This window comes from Ruditapes philippinarum, unplaced genomic scaffold (assembly GCF_026571515.1).
Source record: "Ruditapes philippinarum isolate M1 unplaced genomic scaffold, ASM2657151v2 ctg597_1_1_1_1, whole genome shotgun sequence".
Classification (NCBI taxonomy): domain Eukaryota; kingdom Metazoa; phylum Mollusca; class Bivalvia; order Venerida; family Veneridae; genus Ruditapes; species Ruditapes philippinarum.
Window position 1 is genome coordinate 48,504 of NW_026861555.1, and position 18,339 is coordinate 66,842.

The 18,339-nt window shown below is 33.7% G+C and overlaps 2 protein-coding genes across 3 annotated transcripts in view; one reads left to right on the plus strand and one right to left on the minus strand.

Annotated features, from left to right (window-relative positions):
* Positions 1 to 3,679: 3,679 nt before the first annotated feature.
* Positions 3,680 to 18,339, plus strand: part of LOC132716070 (uncharacterized) — a 30,194-nt gene continuing 15,534 nt past the window's right edge. The window contains exons 1-5 of one of the 2 annotated variants that reach the window (XM_060699225.1): positions 3,680 to 3,847; positions 7,960 to 8,069; positions 8,602 to 8,716; positions 10,251 to 10,324; positions 14,445 to 14,501. In XM_060699225.1, the coding sequence (XP_060555208.1) occupies positions 3,777 to 3,847; positions 7,960 to 8,069; positions 8,602 to 8,716; positions 10,251 to 10,324; positions 14,445 to 14,501 (427 nt within the window). In that variant the 5' untranslated portion in view covers positions 3,680 to 3,776. The remainder of the gene's footprint in view (positions 3,848 to 7,959; positions 8,070 to 8,601; positions 8,717 to 10,250; positions 10,325 to 14,444; positions 14,502 to 18,339) is intronic. The other variant, XM_060699226.1, reaches the window with a different exon arrangement.
* LOC132716073 (uncharacterized) lies at positions 4,987 to 7,438 on the minus strand. Its single transcript, XM_060699229.1, has 2 exons — positions 7,362 to 7,438; positions 4,987 to 7,252 (listed from the first exon to the last, which is right to left on the minus strand). The coding sequence occupies exons 1-2, from the start codon at positions 7,436 to 7,438 to the stop codon at positions 5,203 to 5,205; spliced, it is 2,127 nt and encodes a 708-aa protein (XP_060555212.1). The 3' UTR covers positions 4,987 to 5,202.

The following is an 18,339-nucleotide window of genomic DNA, read 5'->3' on the forward strand; positions in this document are numbered from 1 at the left end:
TTAATTGAACACAATTATCTCTCTATCAAATTATTTATGGAGGTGTTAGATAAAGCGGATAATGTCCATTCGACAATTAGATTTACGTTTAGACCATGAAACATTAACTTGATTTTAACTTTTTAATGTTATAACCATTTTTATTATATACCATGTCAAGGAAAAAGACTTGACCAAGCATCACCATCACCACCATCACCATAATCATCTGATTATATATATAAACATTGTCATGTTTGGTTAACCTTAAGAAGTTTAAGAATCAAATTTGAACGTATTGGATTAATAAAAAAAAAACGCGGCCTTCGCAATATAAATGTTATATATATATTATATGTTATCAAATGGATAATATAAGTTACTCTATTAAAGAATCTTTGGTTCCTGATAGTGACAATAGAGTTCCAGCTTTTTATATTCTACCTAAAATCCATAAACAATTCAATTCTGATCTACCACTCGGTTACCCTGGAAGACCAATAGTATCTGGATGCGGTTCATTAACTGAAAAGATATCATCGTATATCGATAATATACTCAAATCACACATGGAATCATTACCCTCATATGCCAAGGATACTACAGATTTTATCAGAAAAATACAAAACTTAACAAATATTTCAACAGAATCATTCTTAGTAACAATGGATGTATCATCTTTATACGGTAATATACCTCATAATGATGGAATCAAAGCATGTCAGTACTACCTTAAACAGAGAACAGGACAACAACATTCAGTTAAAGACATTTTACATCTTATTGAAATAGTGCTTACAAAAAACAACTTCCAGTTTGGTGATGATAACTATACAAAATTTAGGAACAGCTATGGGAACTAAAATGACACCATCTTATGCTTCATTATTTATGGGAAAATTTGAAATGGACTTTTTAAATACATGTGAAAGAAAACCCTCAATATGGCTGCGATTTCTTGATGATATTTTTTTCATTTGGGACCACAGTGAAGAGGAGCTTATTAAATTTTTTAATGAAATTAACAACTATCACAACACTATTAAATTTACTTATAACTACTCAAAAACAAATGCAACATTTCTAGACGTAAATTTGGAAAAGAAAGATAACTGTGAAATTGAAACTATAGTGTCCATGAAAAAATAACAAATGCCCATCAATATATTGAATTTTCTTCATGCCATCCTTGGTCATGTAAAAAAGGTATTCCATTTAGCCAGGCTAAACGATACAGACGAATTACATCAAAAAACAACATATATGAAAAAGACTGTGACAAACTACGAGGTTATTTCCGTGCCAGAAACTATCCAGAAAATATCATTACAGACACAATTACCAGAGCACCAACTTTATCGCGGGAGGATACATTAAAATTAAAAGTCAGATCAGAAGAACATTTGTGTGAACATATAATCCATCTTTACCTAATAAAGGTAAAATAATTAACCAATATCGGAGCCTTTTGAAATGTTCTCAAAATGAAATTGTATGTATATTATACAAATACAAACCAATTGTTGATTATAAGAGACCGAGTAAATTACAATACAGTCTAGTTCATACTCATTTAAATGCCACTTTATGATTGATACAGAATCTAAATGCTGTAAATGCTGTACTCATTGTAGTAAAATTTTTGAATCTAATATTTTTTCAAGTACTACTATACCTAAAGAATTTGCTATAAAACGCGATTTTTCATGTATATCTTCAGATGTCATTTATCTTATAACTTGTAAAAAATGTAAAAAACAGTATGTTGGTCAAACTCAGCAAAAATGTAGTCAAAGAATGAATAGCCACAAATTTGATATTAAGCACTTTCCTGACATTATTACCAATGTATCTGAACATTTTAATTCTGAAGGCAATCTATCAAAGATTTTTCATTTATGCCAATTGATAAAGTAAAGAATAATTGGCAAAGATTATTAAAAGAAACTTCATGGATGTATAAGCTAGGTACAATTATTCCTGATGGCATGAATTCCAAAATACTTCATTAATTTTGTAGATAATAATTCTTCATTTTAATAATTTTTTTTTATAAAAAATTGTATATTCTATTTTTTGCTTAATATGACTTAAAACTAATTTCATGTCAATATGTAGTTTATGCTGGTTTTCTAATTTTACATTGCAATATAAATGTTACAAATTCTTATACAGGTCTTTTTACATAAATCAGCATAATCATCATCATAATCATCATCGTCGGAGTTGATAAACATAATAATTTTTATTTAACTTTTATCAGTTTACTTAATCAAATTAGTACACAATATGTCCACCAAGCTTCTTTGTCGTTTCGTAATAAACACTAGACATTATTTTAGCAGTCTATTTTTATAAGCCACTCCATATTGGAGTTAAAAGAGACTAACAAAGGCATGATTGTTTCAAAAATTTTATTCACATTTTATAAGATAAGATAAGATAAGTTTTATTTCAAGTCGGCAAGTTTAAAACAGTACAACATAAGCTCTTAAATTGGAGCTTTTATAGTTACCGAATGTGTAATGTTATCATGAAGATATCGGTATTGAGAAAATTATCTTACAAAAACATGACATTGTATAGTAGATATTAACATTTTTAAATAGTAAAAAACTGTGATATCCCATCATTATTTCTTCTCTTTTGTGTGTATTTCCTTATGAACATTTGTAAGTTTACCTTTTTGAGTAAATTGTATATCACAGATTTCGCATGGATGTTTCTTCTCTTCTGAATGTATCAGCATATGATCTTAAAGATAATTGTGTCGAGCAAAAAGCTTATCACATAGTTTGACATTTGTATTCCTTCTCTCCTACGTGCAAAACATAGCTGTTTGAGTTAACGGTCTGTCACAGATTTCGCACACATTTTTACATTCTTCTGATATTTGTTCTGATATTTTTCGTGATTTTACAGATTTATGCGAATTACCTTCGTTTGTTTTGAAGACTATTGAAGACCTACTGGCATGCAAAATCTTAACCGACATTTGTTTCATTCAGAACACCTTAACGATTACTAGTACAAATGTATTCGTAATCATCTCGGACTTAGAGTAAGTGGAAGTAAAATTGTCTAACAAGACATGTGTACATACGTTCTAGATATATTATAATAGTAATATGATTCTGAGAAAATTTAAATTAATGAACATCGGTACGGTGTTCTTCACGTTTTTCTCGTGTTTTGAGAGACGCACATGTATATTGTACACCGCAGGTCTTCTAGAATTTTAAGTATTACCACCAGTTTTGAGTGTTTTGAGAATGTATCTCTACACTAGAGCTACGTACACGTACATGTATAATCTGCAAAAACTTTTAAAGAGCGTATACGTAATTTAAAAGGAAACTGATTATAATTTAAGATACAACAATACAGTATTTGTATATTTAAATATCATTATAATTATTCATAATTATTGTGATTTATATGTCACTTGATTAACATGACCCTTTATTTCAATTCTATATATACTATTCTGTTCTGTTATGTTCTGCTCTATATACTGTTCTGTTCGGTTCTGCTCTGCTCTGCTCTGTTATATTCTATTATATTGCCTATGCTATTCTAAATTCTATTCTAAATTCTATTCTAAATTCTATTCTAATCCAAATTCTTTTTCTATTCTATTCTATTCTATTCTGTTCTTAGGTTTTAATTTAGTAGTGATCAACCGATATCCGATATTTACGGATACTTATATTTACATGATCACCGTCAAGGAATCGATTTTTCTTCCTTATTTCCTCGAAATTAACAAATCAACGATGTGACATTACGTTTAAGTTATGGCAACTAGAAGAAGAAATGCTTCTTCATCAGATAAATCAAAAACAATAGTGTGGGGATCTTTAACAAGGTAATGAACCGTTAAAAACTTTTGACATTTTAAGTGGTATAGTATTCGTCTATTTTTTTATCTCAAAATGTCCATTACACTGCATTAAGAGTAAATTGCAATCCATAGTAATCGTTTGACGATTTTTTTTTTGCGTAGGTCCTTAACTCGGACTGACCAGTCATTTAATCCACAGGGATCAAGTAGATCAACAGTGTTAGGATAGTGTAAAAAGTAAAGCACTTACCCACGAATCCGGGTCAGCTCGGCCCTAAAACGTACTCGGCCCCCGAGTCAGCTCGGCCCTATACCAACTCGGCACGGGTCAACTCGGCCCACTTTTCAATTAATAATATTTAAGGTTTATGTTATCACTATTTAGTGTAATTATTGTAATTATTTATAATACATGGATTGACAGTTTCAGAACTAGCAGCAGACAGGCTTTACTTATCAGTAGAATTGCGAGTAAAGATAACTGATTGCGTATCTCACTGTATTTCTGACTCGTGGTAGGTTTAACCGTAAATTTAAATACCTTCAGTGTCCAACTAACTCATTCATTCAAATTTGATTAGTGACCATGCACCTGCAATTAATTAGAAGCTTATGATATTAAGTAAACACGTTTTTGTTTCTTATTTTTTGAATAGTACTTTTAATACAAACAAAATGCATCTAAGGAAACACATTTTCATTAGAATCTAGATCTATATTAATTTTATCGAATCTGCAAGACAAATGAATAACTTTTTTTCTAAATATACTTTATTTCCGTAGAAGTAGATCTACAATGTAAAATTATATAATAATAAGATATTTCTCATTATTCATTTACCTTAACAACATGCAAAGCAAAGTTAATAAGTTATGTATATTTTTGTAAAGTGGGCCGAGTTGACCCGTGCCGAGTTGACCCGTGCCGAGTTGGTATAGGGCCGAGTTGACTCTTTTCCCTTACCCACAAGCTGTGTGAATCTTCGTACAATGGCAACCGGCCAGTGAACTCGTGAGTCGTTGTTGTAGGTGTAAATGCCTTGAGTCTAATCAACGTACGATCTAGATACAAGAAGAAACGAGCATGGAACTGAACTGCGCGCATGCGTTGCCGCTAATTCCTGTCTTATTTCCGGTGCCGTACCGTACTACACTCTTCCCCATTCTATAGAACAAGGTCTAGGTTTGAATACTTCCAGTTTTTAGGGCAGACTAACGCCGCTCAAAGTCATCAAGTTGAGGTACAATTTTTCCTTTAAGTCTATAATTATGACAATAAATGCTCCGCTTACGCTGAGCAACTTCCTTAAATTTACATGTCGTCGATAAGCATGGACAAACAAAGCTCCGCTAACGCTGAACTTTTCTGCAACCTTATTCTATAGAGAGTACAAATCCTGACCATTGCGAGTAGTCAGCCTCATTGTTTCCGGTAATGAAGTACCTCTGTGTTTGCTGACCACATCACCAATGTCTCCCAGAAAAGCTGGTGTGCTTGCTTTGGCTGCATTCTTTTTGAAGTAAGGGGCATCTGTTTCCAGCAGAAGTCTGTTGTCAGGGACCCTTTGGAGGGCAGCAACCTGATACTTGTCGAAATATGTTACTCTGTCGCTAAATCCAAAGTAACAGTTAGGAAATGCCTCTAACCAGCCAACGACCTGTTCCACAGTTCCCCCAAAAGAGTGTAGGTGGATCTTCTGCGTAGGGGCTGTATTAGCCTTCATAATTTGAAGACATTTGGCGCTTACCTCCCCAGCATGTTGGTCTGTTCCATCCCGCATATGTAGAATAACTGGGCGAACCGGCATGCTAAATTGAAGTAAACGCACCATGGTCTTCTCCTGCAGATCCCAAGACATTTCTGGCTCCGTCCTGTCAAGCCCTATCTCTCCAAGTGCAACAACATTGCAGGACATAAGGAAGCTTAATAGTTTCTGATAGGCAGAATCAGAGAGGAGGTGGCATTTCTTTGGATGAACTCCCACGGCAGAACCAAACCCTCTTTCACTTGGCAGCGTTTCTGGAAATGTCTCCGGGTCACAGAAGACCATAACTCCACCAATTACTTTCACGGATGTTGTTGGAAGAACTCCAACTGACGCCTTGATAAGGTCGGCTACCGCCTCCCTTGGATTTCCATATAGGACCTTACTCAGCCTATCTGCATGGAAATGAGAGTCGAATGCTTCCAGGTCATTAGACGGGCTGGCCATTGAAAAATTGTCTTCAAAGCCCACACTGTCCACAACCTGGAAATCTTCCTCGCTGCACTCCACAGTGATGGGGTTACTTGTGTTACCCTGCTTGAATAACAAGCGTTCCTCTTCGGTGACGTGGTTTAACAGCACTAACAAGACTCTCCAGTGAAACAACAATGCTTCACAGTTGATTGGCACTAACGAAAACCTCCTAGGCTGTCTCCACCGTTGCCTACTGCAGGCTTTCTCTAGCCATTTAAAATCTGTATCCGGCACAAATGTGTCCACTGACATGGCTCTTTGACTATCCACCCACCTTAACAAATCACTAAAGGTAGCCTTCTCTCCCAGAACCTTGCATTTCAGAAACATCAGCAACTCTATCCTCTTGTTGTGAAGAGAGCTATCAGCTAATGCATTCTCCTGGAAAGGCTTTGGAAGATGCTTCTCCATAGCGTGGCGTCTTATGTTGCAAAACATACTCTTGCAGCTTGCAATTACACAACTCTTCAAGCGCACTTTTCCGCGACTTGCCTCTTGTGGGGGACTAGATCCTCTTTTTTGTCTTTTCCTGTCCAAAGTAGCCCTCAGATCTGATTGTGCCACTAGAGACCGAGATAGTTCTCTGTCAACCAGTGGTGGCATTTCTACAGGTAGACCCCTAGGAGACCGTAAATCCCTGTCCCCAGGAGCCTGGAAGTTGGACTCGTCAATGACCTCCCTGAGGTTGTCAATAACTTCCTCTGTGTGAGCAGTGGACCGGGCATCAGCATTCCTGTCCTCAGGCTCCTCGTCCGATATTATTATCGGCTCAGGCACTGTTAACAGTGCATATGGCTCTTCCTGCTTGACTGTCACTGTCAAACCGGGTTCCGTTGTGGGCTCCTGTTTGACAGTGACCACCTCCTCATGCACGACTTGTAATGACGGATCTGTACCCAAGCGTACATCTTTAGTCATTGTGCAAGAGGGGATGGCACTTGTTTGCTGTCGGCGAGTTGGTGGGCGGTAATCAATATTCTCCTTCATCCACTTGTCGCTCTGATGAAGAGAAACACACGCCCTGAACTCCTTCATCCACCCGATCTTCTTCTTTTCCTTAGCTAACTTATATTGGCCAAGAAGAGTCTGTCGGATCTTGTCGTTTTGTTTAGCCGACAGAAACGTGTGAAGACGCGCGCATGCGTTGCCGCTAATTCCTGTCTTATTTCCGGTGCTGTACCGTACCGTACTACAAAAGTAATTCAAGACAAAAAAAAAAAATAAATAAAGTAAAGTAAATAACTTATGTCCCAGAATATATAGATATTATATACAGTAAATATTTTTTCTGGAATTACTTTTTTACACTATTCCAACACTGTGCTTGGTCCCTGTTCCTTAAATCACCCAAGAGTAACAATTTGTAGTTTGTCATTTTTAAACAACATGTTTATTAGTGTTAAGATGACAAATAGAAATTAAAATCGTAAAACCCCTAAAGTTTGGTTTTCCCGCAGAAATCATGACCCCCAAAAATTTTGGGTTTGGGCTGTAATCTTTTGGGCCCCTTTAAATCTTTGTTTTTCAGTAATCAGACCCTAAATTTGGGTTTCCGGCAGAAATCGTTTCACTCCTTAAATATAAATTTTTAAAAAGGGGTTAATTTTAATTTATGTAAAATTTGTTTAAATTCCCCCCTTTTTTACTGTATAAGGGGAAATTGGGTTGTTGAGGGAAAATATTTCTTTTTGAAAATTTATTGTCTGTCCCTTCTAAATTGTGAATTCCTTATCGTAAAAGATTGCCCCTTTTTCCCCGGGAAAAATACCAAAAAAAGATAGAATACTAGTATTTTGTTTGTGTATTCAATTTATCAATAAAAAATTTTCCTTCTCTTATATTTTAATTTTTTTTTGATTTTTTTTGTTTTTTTATTGCTAACAAATTACATTACAGCGTTCTATGGAGTGTGTTTAGACAAAACAGTGATGATGAGCATCATCTTCACTTCAGTAAACTCAGGGCAGCATGCAATGCTTTAGATCTCTTTCCATCTACTTCTCAAGGTAAAATCATGTTTATTAATTATTGACTCAATTGAAATAGAAAATGAAGATTAGAAAATGAAAAATAGTGATGTCAATTTGTCATGCGATGTACTGACTTCTCTGACGATTTAGGATTTGGGAGACCTATTTGACCATTTGGTGTATTGGCACCAAATATGCGATACTCACAGGAAATATCAATATGACATTAGGCCCATTTTTTCAGCCATGCTGAGTTGAATAAGAGTTAAATTCTAAAAGATTAACTATTATAAAGGTGATTGACTAGTAATTGATAATGATAAATGTTTAGATAGAATATTTAAACGACCTTAATTATAAAATGATTGCCCCACTCTTTTTATGAATTGAACATCACTGATATACTTTGAATGATATTTTGATATTTTAGAAATTTCCATTTGTCACTTTAATTCTTGATTATCTTTTCATGGTAAAATCAAGAATTAAACACATTTATGGCAAAATGTAAAGCTATTTTGATTGTTACCTGTTCATTGACCATTAATACTTGTATGACATTTTTCAGTTCATGAGATGTTGATGTGTGCCATAGAATATGGAAGTCCATGCAAACCTGACCATATTACATTTGGGGAATTCTGCGTACTTGTTTCGGAATTGCGGAGTTACTACAATATTAAGTTAGTACGATTTTATCTCCCCCCCCGCTCCTCTCTCTGTTTCATTATGACCTTTTATTGTTAGATTTAATATTTTCTCAAGGTTTGCAATATCATTTTTATAACTCCCAACAGGCAACTTTCAAACAAAATTGAATTGAATCGTATGACATCAATGTACCTACAATATCTTTAAAGCTGCATGCCTCCAGATGAGCCGAAATATTTCAAGAAAATCAAACTTGAGAAAAGTGTTTTAAGATTTGAAGAAAAGTAAAAAGGTTCAAATTTCAAGTAATTATTTACATGTAATGTGCGATTTATTATTGACTGATTTGCAGTACTTATCACCATATTTCTACAATGTGACTAATTTGGCTAATATGGGCTAATTTTGCATACTTTGACCTCTTTTTGTAATTTCCTTGTAAGAGCCGTTTGCAGTGTATATTATTTTCTTTGTTCATTTCAAATTATTAAAAAGTCATTTTCAAAAATGTCATGAAAGTTAGCATGAATCTGGTGTCATGGTACTTTAAAGGGACTCCTTTGGAATCCAAAAGCCTAAAGAAATTTACATTAGATTCTTACATACATGTATTCTCAACTGAGGGACTTACAGCAGAAGAAAATATGTAAAAGATAACAAAAAATACATATACACTCACATTTAAATCTAAAAATAATTTTTTGTATGATTTTTAGTCTGGTTTGAATTAAAAGCATTAAAATTAAAACACCTTTAGATTTTGGATCATTTTGCTCAATGAAAAAGAGGACCTTTAAGATTTTTAGTTTATATTGAGACAATATTACGGGTATCAAGGTTTGGAAAAAAGATAACTGTTTAAACAGCAACTTTATGACTGTGTTAAACATGTAAACAACTGTACTAAAATAATTCTTAGAATTTAAATTATTAACTTTGTTGTTTTTTATGATGAAACAGCATATTCTGTTCGTACTTGACAACAATTATTACAAAATATATCTGATTATGGAGAAACTATTTTCTGTTAGGATCTTACCATACAATACACAATTAGGTAGCATGCCATTGGAAAAAAATAAATTGAAATAAAAAAAAAAGTGTCATATCTTGTCATAATAAAACAATGTTAAAGTGATAAAATAAGCCGCGTCACTTACAAAATGAACATAATGTGTTTGCGACCAGCTTGGGTCCAGACCAGCCTGCGTATCTGTGCAGTCTGATCAGGATCCATGCTGTTCGCTATCAGTTTCTCTACCTGTAATAGGGTTTGTAAGCAAACAGCAAAGATCCTGATCAGACTGCGCGGATGTGAAGGCTGGTCTGGATTCATGCTGATCGCAAATGCATAACGTTGGTTTTGTCGTGACGTGGCTCAAATGTTAAAACCCAATCTAAAATTTCTTCGGCTGTTGGTCTTATACTAACTGCCAATTCCAGGTAATATATTTTGCTAACTTGATTTTGGCTTAAAACCGACCAAACCAATTTAAACATGATACATCTAGACAATTATATCTTGTTACATTAAGTTTATGTGGATTTACAATTTATTATATTCAGTCCAAAAGCACCAGTACCTCACAGTTTGATAAAAGTTAGAAGTGAGTTAAGTCTTCATAAAAAGAAGAGAAGAGGTGAGTACATTTTATAATGTATAAATTTCCTGATTCTTAGAAATACAGTGCAATGAAAATAGTATTTGTTCAGGCATTGTAAAATATGTTCAGAGCTGCTTTTCATGCCGGAGGAGCAGCTTCTAAATCCAATGTGCAGGCAACATTTTTTTTTACTCATTTTGCATCATATTCTCTTAAATCATACTTATAATTACAAGCAGACGAGTGGAATTTTCGATCTCTGTTGTATAAATGTGCCAGTATTTCACAGTCTCATGCAAAAGCTTTTCTTCTCCATATTTATTTAATATGTATATTTGTAGTAAAGCATCACAAACTCATAAATTTTTGGCATTGTACTTTTTTTGTCATTTGCATTTTTAATCACATAATTATACCCCCGCACAACAAATCAGGTTGTCCGTCCGGCCGTCCAGTAGGAACGTCCGTCCGGCTGTCTGTCGGTTTTTTCTTGTCCGCCCAATAACTTAAGATTCCTTTGACACTTAGTCTTCATATTTGGCATGGAGGTTAGTCATGATTAGTAGATGACCCCTATTGATTTTGAGGTCACTAGGTCAAAGGTCAAGGTCACAGGGGCCTTGACTTCAAAAAGCTTGTCCGCCCAATAACTTAAGATTCCTTTGACCTACAGTCTTCATATTTGGCATGGAGGTTAGTCATGATTAGTAGATGACCCCTATTGATTTTGAGGTCACCAGGTCAAAGGTCAAGGTCACAGGGGCCTTGACTTCAAAAAGCTTGTCCGCCCAATAACTTAAGATTCCTTTGACCCACAGTATTCATATTTGGCATGGAGGTTAGTCATGATTAGTAGATGACCCCTATTGATTTTGAGCTCACCAGGTCAAAGGTCAAGGTCACAGGGGCCTTGACTTCAAAAAGCTTGTCTGCCCAATAACTTAAGATTCCTTTGACCTACGTTCTTCATATTTGGCATGGAGGATAGTCATGATTAGTAGATGACCCCTATTGATTTTGAGGTCAAAGGTCAAGGTCACAGGGGCCTTGACTCCAAAAAGCTTGTCCGTCCAATAACTTAAGATTCCTTTGACCCACAGTCTTCATATTTGGCATGGAGGTTAGTCATGATTAGTAGATGAGTCCTATTGATTTTGAGGTCACCAGGTCAAAGGTCAAGGTCACAGGAGCCTTGACTTCAAAAAGCTTGTCCGCCCAATAACTTAAGATTCCTTTGACCCACAGTCTTCATATTTGGCATGGATGTTGATCATGATTAGATGACCCCTTTTGATTTTGAGGTCACTGGGTCAAAGGTCAAGGTCATAGGGACTTTGACTTCAAAAAGTTTGTCCACCCATTAACTTAAGATTCCTTTGACCCACAGTCTTCATATTTGGCATGGATGTTGATCATGACTATAAGGTGACCCCTATTGATTTTGAGGTCACTGGGTCAAAGGTCAAGGTCACAGGGACCTTGACAAAAAAAAGCTTTTCTTCTTAATTGTTTAAGAATGTCCTGTCCGCAATGTATTGATTTTGACATTTTCACATTTGAAGCATGTAGAATACATAACTTAGCAATGCACTGGCTTAGTAACCTCAGATTTGGCAGGGAGGTTGTCCTTGAGCTATAAATGGCCACTGTTGATTCTGACAAAGTGGTATGCGGGGGTATTCACGCCATGATAGTGGCAGTTCTAGTTTGCATTGAAAGTTTTCATAGAGCCTCAGAATATTGACAAATGCAATTTGGATCCAAATCTGAAAACTTGTCTAATTTCTTTGAGTGGATATGACTCAAGAATGTATTTCCTATAATATTCAAAACTGCCAAGTGGGTAGACCATGATGGTCCTAGGAAAATATTCCATATTGTTAAGTTAGCTGAAAACATTGTTGATCTGCTCTGGTATTCTGCTTCCTGGTTGTAACTAGGTATTAATGCAATAAGTAGGAAACATGACTCAGAGCTACAGATAAGCAGGGTATCTGAGTAATTACCCAATAATTTTAACCAATATACCCAATTAAAATAAAATCTTTGAGTAATAAAAAAGCAAATCAAATTTGTACCCAATTTGTTTCGATTCTGTAGAGTATTTCCAATATGTCGGACCCTTGTTCACCTGGCGAAAACAGTGAAACAAATTTGAAATAGCCTGTGGCCCTTTCTGTACTTTCATTTTCCATTTGTTTACTGGGAGCCACTGAGTATACTTTAAATTCTTTTTAGCATTCTTTTTAGCTAAAACAAGCATACATCATTATCTTGTTAAGGTTAATCTACACAAATAAATAAATTTTTCAATGATACTCAATTATGTTTCTGTGTTACCCAATTGTGTGTCAAATCCAGGGGTAAATACCCAATTAACTCAAAAGCTTATCTGTAGCTCTGATGACTCAAGTGGGGCTCAAACCAATGATCTCTAGTCAAAATGCAGAAATTTTGGCCACTTTCCCTCCTCTCCCATGTAATAAAAGGACTACATACTGAGAAGATCCTCATGTTATCAGTGATTTTGCAAAAAATATAACCTTGACCCTATTAAAGGCCTCTTCCCAACTGAATTCTTTTTAAAGTCATGCAGTTCTACCAAAAATCTGATCTTACACCAGCTTTTTTACTTCCCAAATAAGCAATTTCAGCGATAGTTTTTCCCCAAAAAAAGAGTCTTAAAAAACAACTCTTCCCAATTAAGTTAAAAAAAAACAATCAATGTGTATTAAATATAACAAATACTGTTTCCATTACACTGTTTGTGGTAAATGAATTTTTATTTTTTTTTACTTTTTCATAAATAAGTAGTGCCTAGATGTGTATATTGTGTTTATTCATATTTAATAATTTCACCTCACAAAGCTTTTTGCAAATAGTGAGCTTTAAATGTTTCACACAGTAAAAATTATCACTATATTTTCTTTTGTTAAGCATGCTTTTAAAATAATTGCCTCATATTTGTTTACATTTTCACTATTTTTTACTCGTTTGTTACTATTACAAGTATAATTGAGTTTTTATGCCTCTGTTATTTAAATTTCTGAGGCATGATCAAGCTTAGAGATATGCACATTGACGTTACGTTTGAAAGAACTTTCAAGACATTAATTTTGTTTAAGAAAAATATCTTTTGTATAGGAGGAGTGAAATGTTTTTGACAACTTACATGGCATATTGTCTTGGTTTGATTCATTACATTCATCATTTGCTTTAAGAATACTGCAAGTTTAAAACTTCATTTTTCATTGGTCAATTTGAATATTTGAATTATCAAAACTTCAATTTTCATTGGCTAATTAGAATGTTTAAATTATATCAAAACTTCAATTTTCATTAGCCAATTAGAATGTTTGAATTGTAAAATCTTCAATTTTCATTGACCAATTAGTTCAAATAATCTTTATTCACTAGTGCTTTATATTTCATTAATTTATTTTGAATTTCATAAGAAAAAAACCCAAAACATTTGTGAAGTTAGAAAGACATTTGACAGGTTAAGTGGCCATGTATAATTATTTGCTTGCTATTAATTCCATTCATACTGTGCCACACTATACCCTGCCAGAAAGCTTTCTGATTAATAATGTTTTAGGAGTTCTCTTATCATTATTAACTCCCATGTAATTTCATCAGAAGACCCAAATTGATTGGATGTTGTTAAGGTCTATTTTACATATGAGCTGCGTCATGACAAAACCAACATAATGCGTTTGCGACCAGCATGGATCCAGACCAGTCTGCACAGTCTGATCAGGATCCATGCTGTTCGCTATCAGTTTCTCTACTTGTAATAGGATTTGTAAGCGAACAGCATGGATCCTGATCAGACTGGATCCATGCTGGTCGCAAAAGCTTTGCGTTGGTTTTGTCGTGACAGGACTCATATCATTCATACATGACTGTGAACTCTCCCATTTTAAGCAGTGGACTCCCACTTTCTGCAGCTGTATTTTCAAAGATTTATCCTAAAATAAAGGGTATTTTCACAAATTTAAGAAATCTACCTCTTTTGCATGTCAGAACTTTCTTCTTTGTTTATAGCAAATTCTAAAATCTACTCTTTTTTTTTAAGCAAAATCTCCTACTTGATCATCAAAAATAGTTCTAATGTATGATCATTATGAATAAATGAAGGACTTAAATGTTTCAGATAAGATACATCTGTTTAAACTTTTGCCCAAGATTCATGAAATGTCAATCAGAATTGGTAAATCAAGTGTTTATAGGGCATTTGTATTACCCTTTAGTTCTTATTAATATGGTGTTATTATGACTCTTTGTTTACTCCCACAGTTCTGTGATTAATACCAATGTTAGTTTTTGTTTTGTTGTTTATATCCATAATTTCCTAATATTAGTTTACATATTTTTGTTGTTTATTCCAGTCATTTTCTTTTTAATTCTTTTAACTCTGTCGTTAATTCTGTTTATTTCCTGGTAAATTCCCTTGTTGTTTCCAATAATTTCCCTTAGTTAATTCAGATAATTTTTCTAGTTACATGTAATTCCCATATTTTTTTTTTAGTTAATTCCCATAATTTTCTAGTTTACTTTTCCAGTCAATTCCCATAATTTCCTAAATTATTCTGATAATTTCCAAGTAAATTCCCATAATTTTACAGTTAATTTCTATATTTTTCTAGTTAATTCCCATTCTTTTCTCATTAATTTCAGTATTTCCTGGTTGATTCCTATAATTTAATAGGTAATTCCCATAATTTCATAGTTAAATAGAATTTAAATATCCTAGTTAATTCCTATAATTTCCTAGTTGTTTCCCATAATTTCCTGGTTAATTCCCTTAATTTCCTTAGTTAATTCCCATAATTGCAGTAGTTAATTCTAATAATTTCCTGGTTTTATTATCCTCTGCCGAAAGGCGGTGGGGGATGTAGAAATAGTCTCTGCCATCTGTCCTTCCATCCCACAGTTTTGTCCGGAGCATATCTCAAAAAGTATTTGAGGTATCAACTTGAAACTTCATAGGTGGATAGATCTTATTGAGGTGGAGTGCAGTGTATAAAATGATAACTCATAATTTTTCAGTTATTGCCCTTTGATATTTTTCAAACTTAATTTTTGTCCAGAGCAAACTCAAAAAGCCTTTGAGATATCAACATGAAACTTCATAGGTGGATAGATCTTACTCAGGAGGTGTGCAGTGCACAAGGGTGATAACTCTTCCCTTCGTAATTTTTGAGTGATGATACTTTGTTATTTTTCATACTTAATCTTTCACCTGAGTGGAGCATATCTCAAAAATTCTTTGAGATGTCAACATTGAACTTCATAGGTAGATAGATCTTATTGAGAAGGAATGCTGTGCACAAGAATGATATTTCTACCTTTTATAATTTTTGAGTTATTGCCCTTTGTTATTTTTCATACTTTTTGTCCGGAGCTTATCTCAACTTAAAAGTTCATAGGTGGATAGATCTCACTCAGGAGGTGTGCAGTGCACAAGAATGATAACTCTACCCTTCATAATTTTTCATGCTTAATTTTTTGTCCAGACAGCAACTTATTAAGTATTTACTATATAACTTATTAAGGTATTCACTTGAAACTCAAATTGTGACTAGTTCTGTATATGATACATGCTGTGAAATCATAAATTTCCTTTCAGGACAAATTTTGTGTAATCATTACTTTTGGATTTTATCTGCTTTAAATTCACACATCTCCAAATTTTGATAAAAGCTTTCACATGTATTTAAAGCTGATTAAATTTTTACGGCAGTTTTATACTTGCATATTAATTGGAGGGCAAAAAACGTAAACATTAGATCAGAAAAACTCTATATAATAAGGGACTTACAATAACCTTAACATTTGACTTTGAGATCTGAAAATAAGGGAATTGGTACACCAAACTGCAAAAAACCTGTGAAAGTTAAAAATTTCTGTGTTTCTGTCATTGATTTTTGAGAGGAAAAAAAATCTTGAAAGACAGATAATTATTATTTCAACATCTCTGCAGAATATTAAATTATAACAACTTTGAGCATCATCTGTGCACATGCATTGATTTCCTACCAGAGTTTTACATGGTATATAGGTGTGGTGTGGTTTTTTGGATGGATCTTTAGATTTTAAGTGTGGTACAGTTCCGTCACAAATTTTTACTGTATTTTTGTAACATGACTGAATCAGGTATACGGGTATTTTTGTTTTTTTTGTTCTATTAACCCTGAAGAAGAAAAAAATGTTTGTTTCTCTCTTTCAGCTGCAGAATAACTGAATTCTTTACATGTAATCATATTATTACATATTTGCATACATGTTTTTAGTGGGAAAAAAAACAACTCAATGAACAGTTTTAACTGGTCAGAAATTTCAAGGATTTTTTTTGTTCAAGAGACTGTTACATAAAGCTACCATTACATTCAAAATCATTCGACTTAAAGTAAGACAAGAAAGATATCAGCGAGTGAATGCAAGAAGCAAACATTTTTATATTATTTATATAGTTGTGAACCATTAATTGGGCTATCTACATGTATATTGTGTATTTCTCTCCTTTATTTACCTTTCAGAGAGTCTTGCACACTTTCAAGGTATCGTCACAATAAATGAGCCGCGTCATGACAAAACCAACATAATGCATTTGCGACCAGCATGGATCCAGACCAGCCTGCGCATCCGCGCAGTCTGATCAGGATCCATGCTGTTCGTTATCAGTTTCTCTACTTGTAATAGGGTTTGTAAGCAAACAGCATGGATCCTGATCAGACTGCACGGATGCGAAGGCTGGTCTTGATCCATGTTGGTCGCAAACGCATTACGTTGGTTTTGTCGTGACGCAGCTCAAATGTATTGTAGTTTTTTGTGTATCACAGTCAATCTGCAATACGTAGATATTTTTCACTTTTATTTTTTTTTCTTGTTGTAGGTGTTGTGTTTTCTAAGCTTGCTTTATGCTTTTGTTGATAATAAGGATTTTTCTCGTTTTCTGGATACGAAAAAAAGGCACATCAGTAGCATTGCATCAGCTGTTGGTAAAAGTTAAAATGTTAAAGCTTATCAGTTCTAGATTAGTATCGTTACTGTTGAAACTTTAAAAGCTGGCTGCAATAAAGATTATACCAGGTCTTGCACCCAGATAGATACTTGCATATCTGTACAGTCTGACCTGAGGCTCATAGACACATTTTCCAGCTTAAACAAAAGTGAAATTAGCCAGAAATCCGTTTTTTAGTAATCAGACCCCTATTCTCTGTTACCCAAGAGCATGCAATTTTATTTCCTATAGATAGTAGATGACCATTTTACTATGTAAACCTTTACCTGAAAAAGTTCAAGGTCAAAGTTCAAGGTTATAGTTAATATATATTTTTTCTAAAGTTTATTGGAATTTGATATTGCTGTGTTTCAAAAGTTCCAGGTCAATTAGTCAAGAATATTCTTATTTATTTATAACTTTGATTTGCTCAATTTAATTACATAATCTCTTTTATGATCAAAACTTTTAAGGTTTGGAATTTTGATATTACACATATTAGCCCTCATTTTGCCTACTACAGTATTTAACTGGAAAGATTAGTTTAAATATTGTGCTTTACTGGAAAAAAGGATGCTGTTGATTAGAAGGGAGCTTATTTTGTATTTTTGCTTTATGCACTTTTATGCCTCCCCAACACCACATTGCTATCCTGTAATGCCACACCCTTTTTTATTCAAAAAGATTTTATCTTGTAATTATTACAATTAATAATCATTACATTTTCACTATTTTATAACATGGGAAATACATGTAACTTGTATATTAAAACAGGAGGTTTTATGATTATTATCTTTATAATTTTATGACAAAAACATGTTGTTTTTTTTCTTTCTGTCTTCTTTTGAGTACTAATGTGGATTATAACTAGGAAATAAAAATAATAAAATAATTGTACACATAAGAATATAAATGGCTTTTTACCTTTTAAAAATGTTTTTAGTAAACTTAAAAAAAACTCTAGGTGTACATGTACTTTTATTTGCCTGAAGTCATATGCAGTCATGAAAATGTCATATACGTCAATCTGGTCTTTCTTAAAGTT

Bases quoted from the DNA above. Each gene is read 5' to 3' on its own strand.
- LOC132716073 (XM_060699229.1), bottom strand. From the start codon at position 7,438: ATGACAAACTACAAATTGTTACTCTTGGGTGATTTAAGGAACAGGGAC. The intron at 7,253-7,361 runs GTAATTCCAGAA...TTACTTTTGTAG, and splicing joins TGTTGGAATAGTGTAAAAAA to TACGGTACGGTACAGCACCG.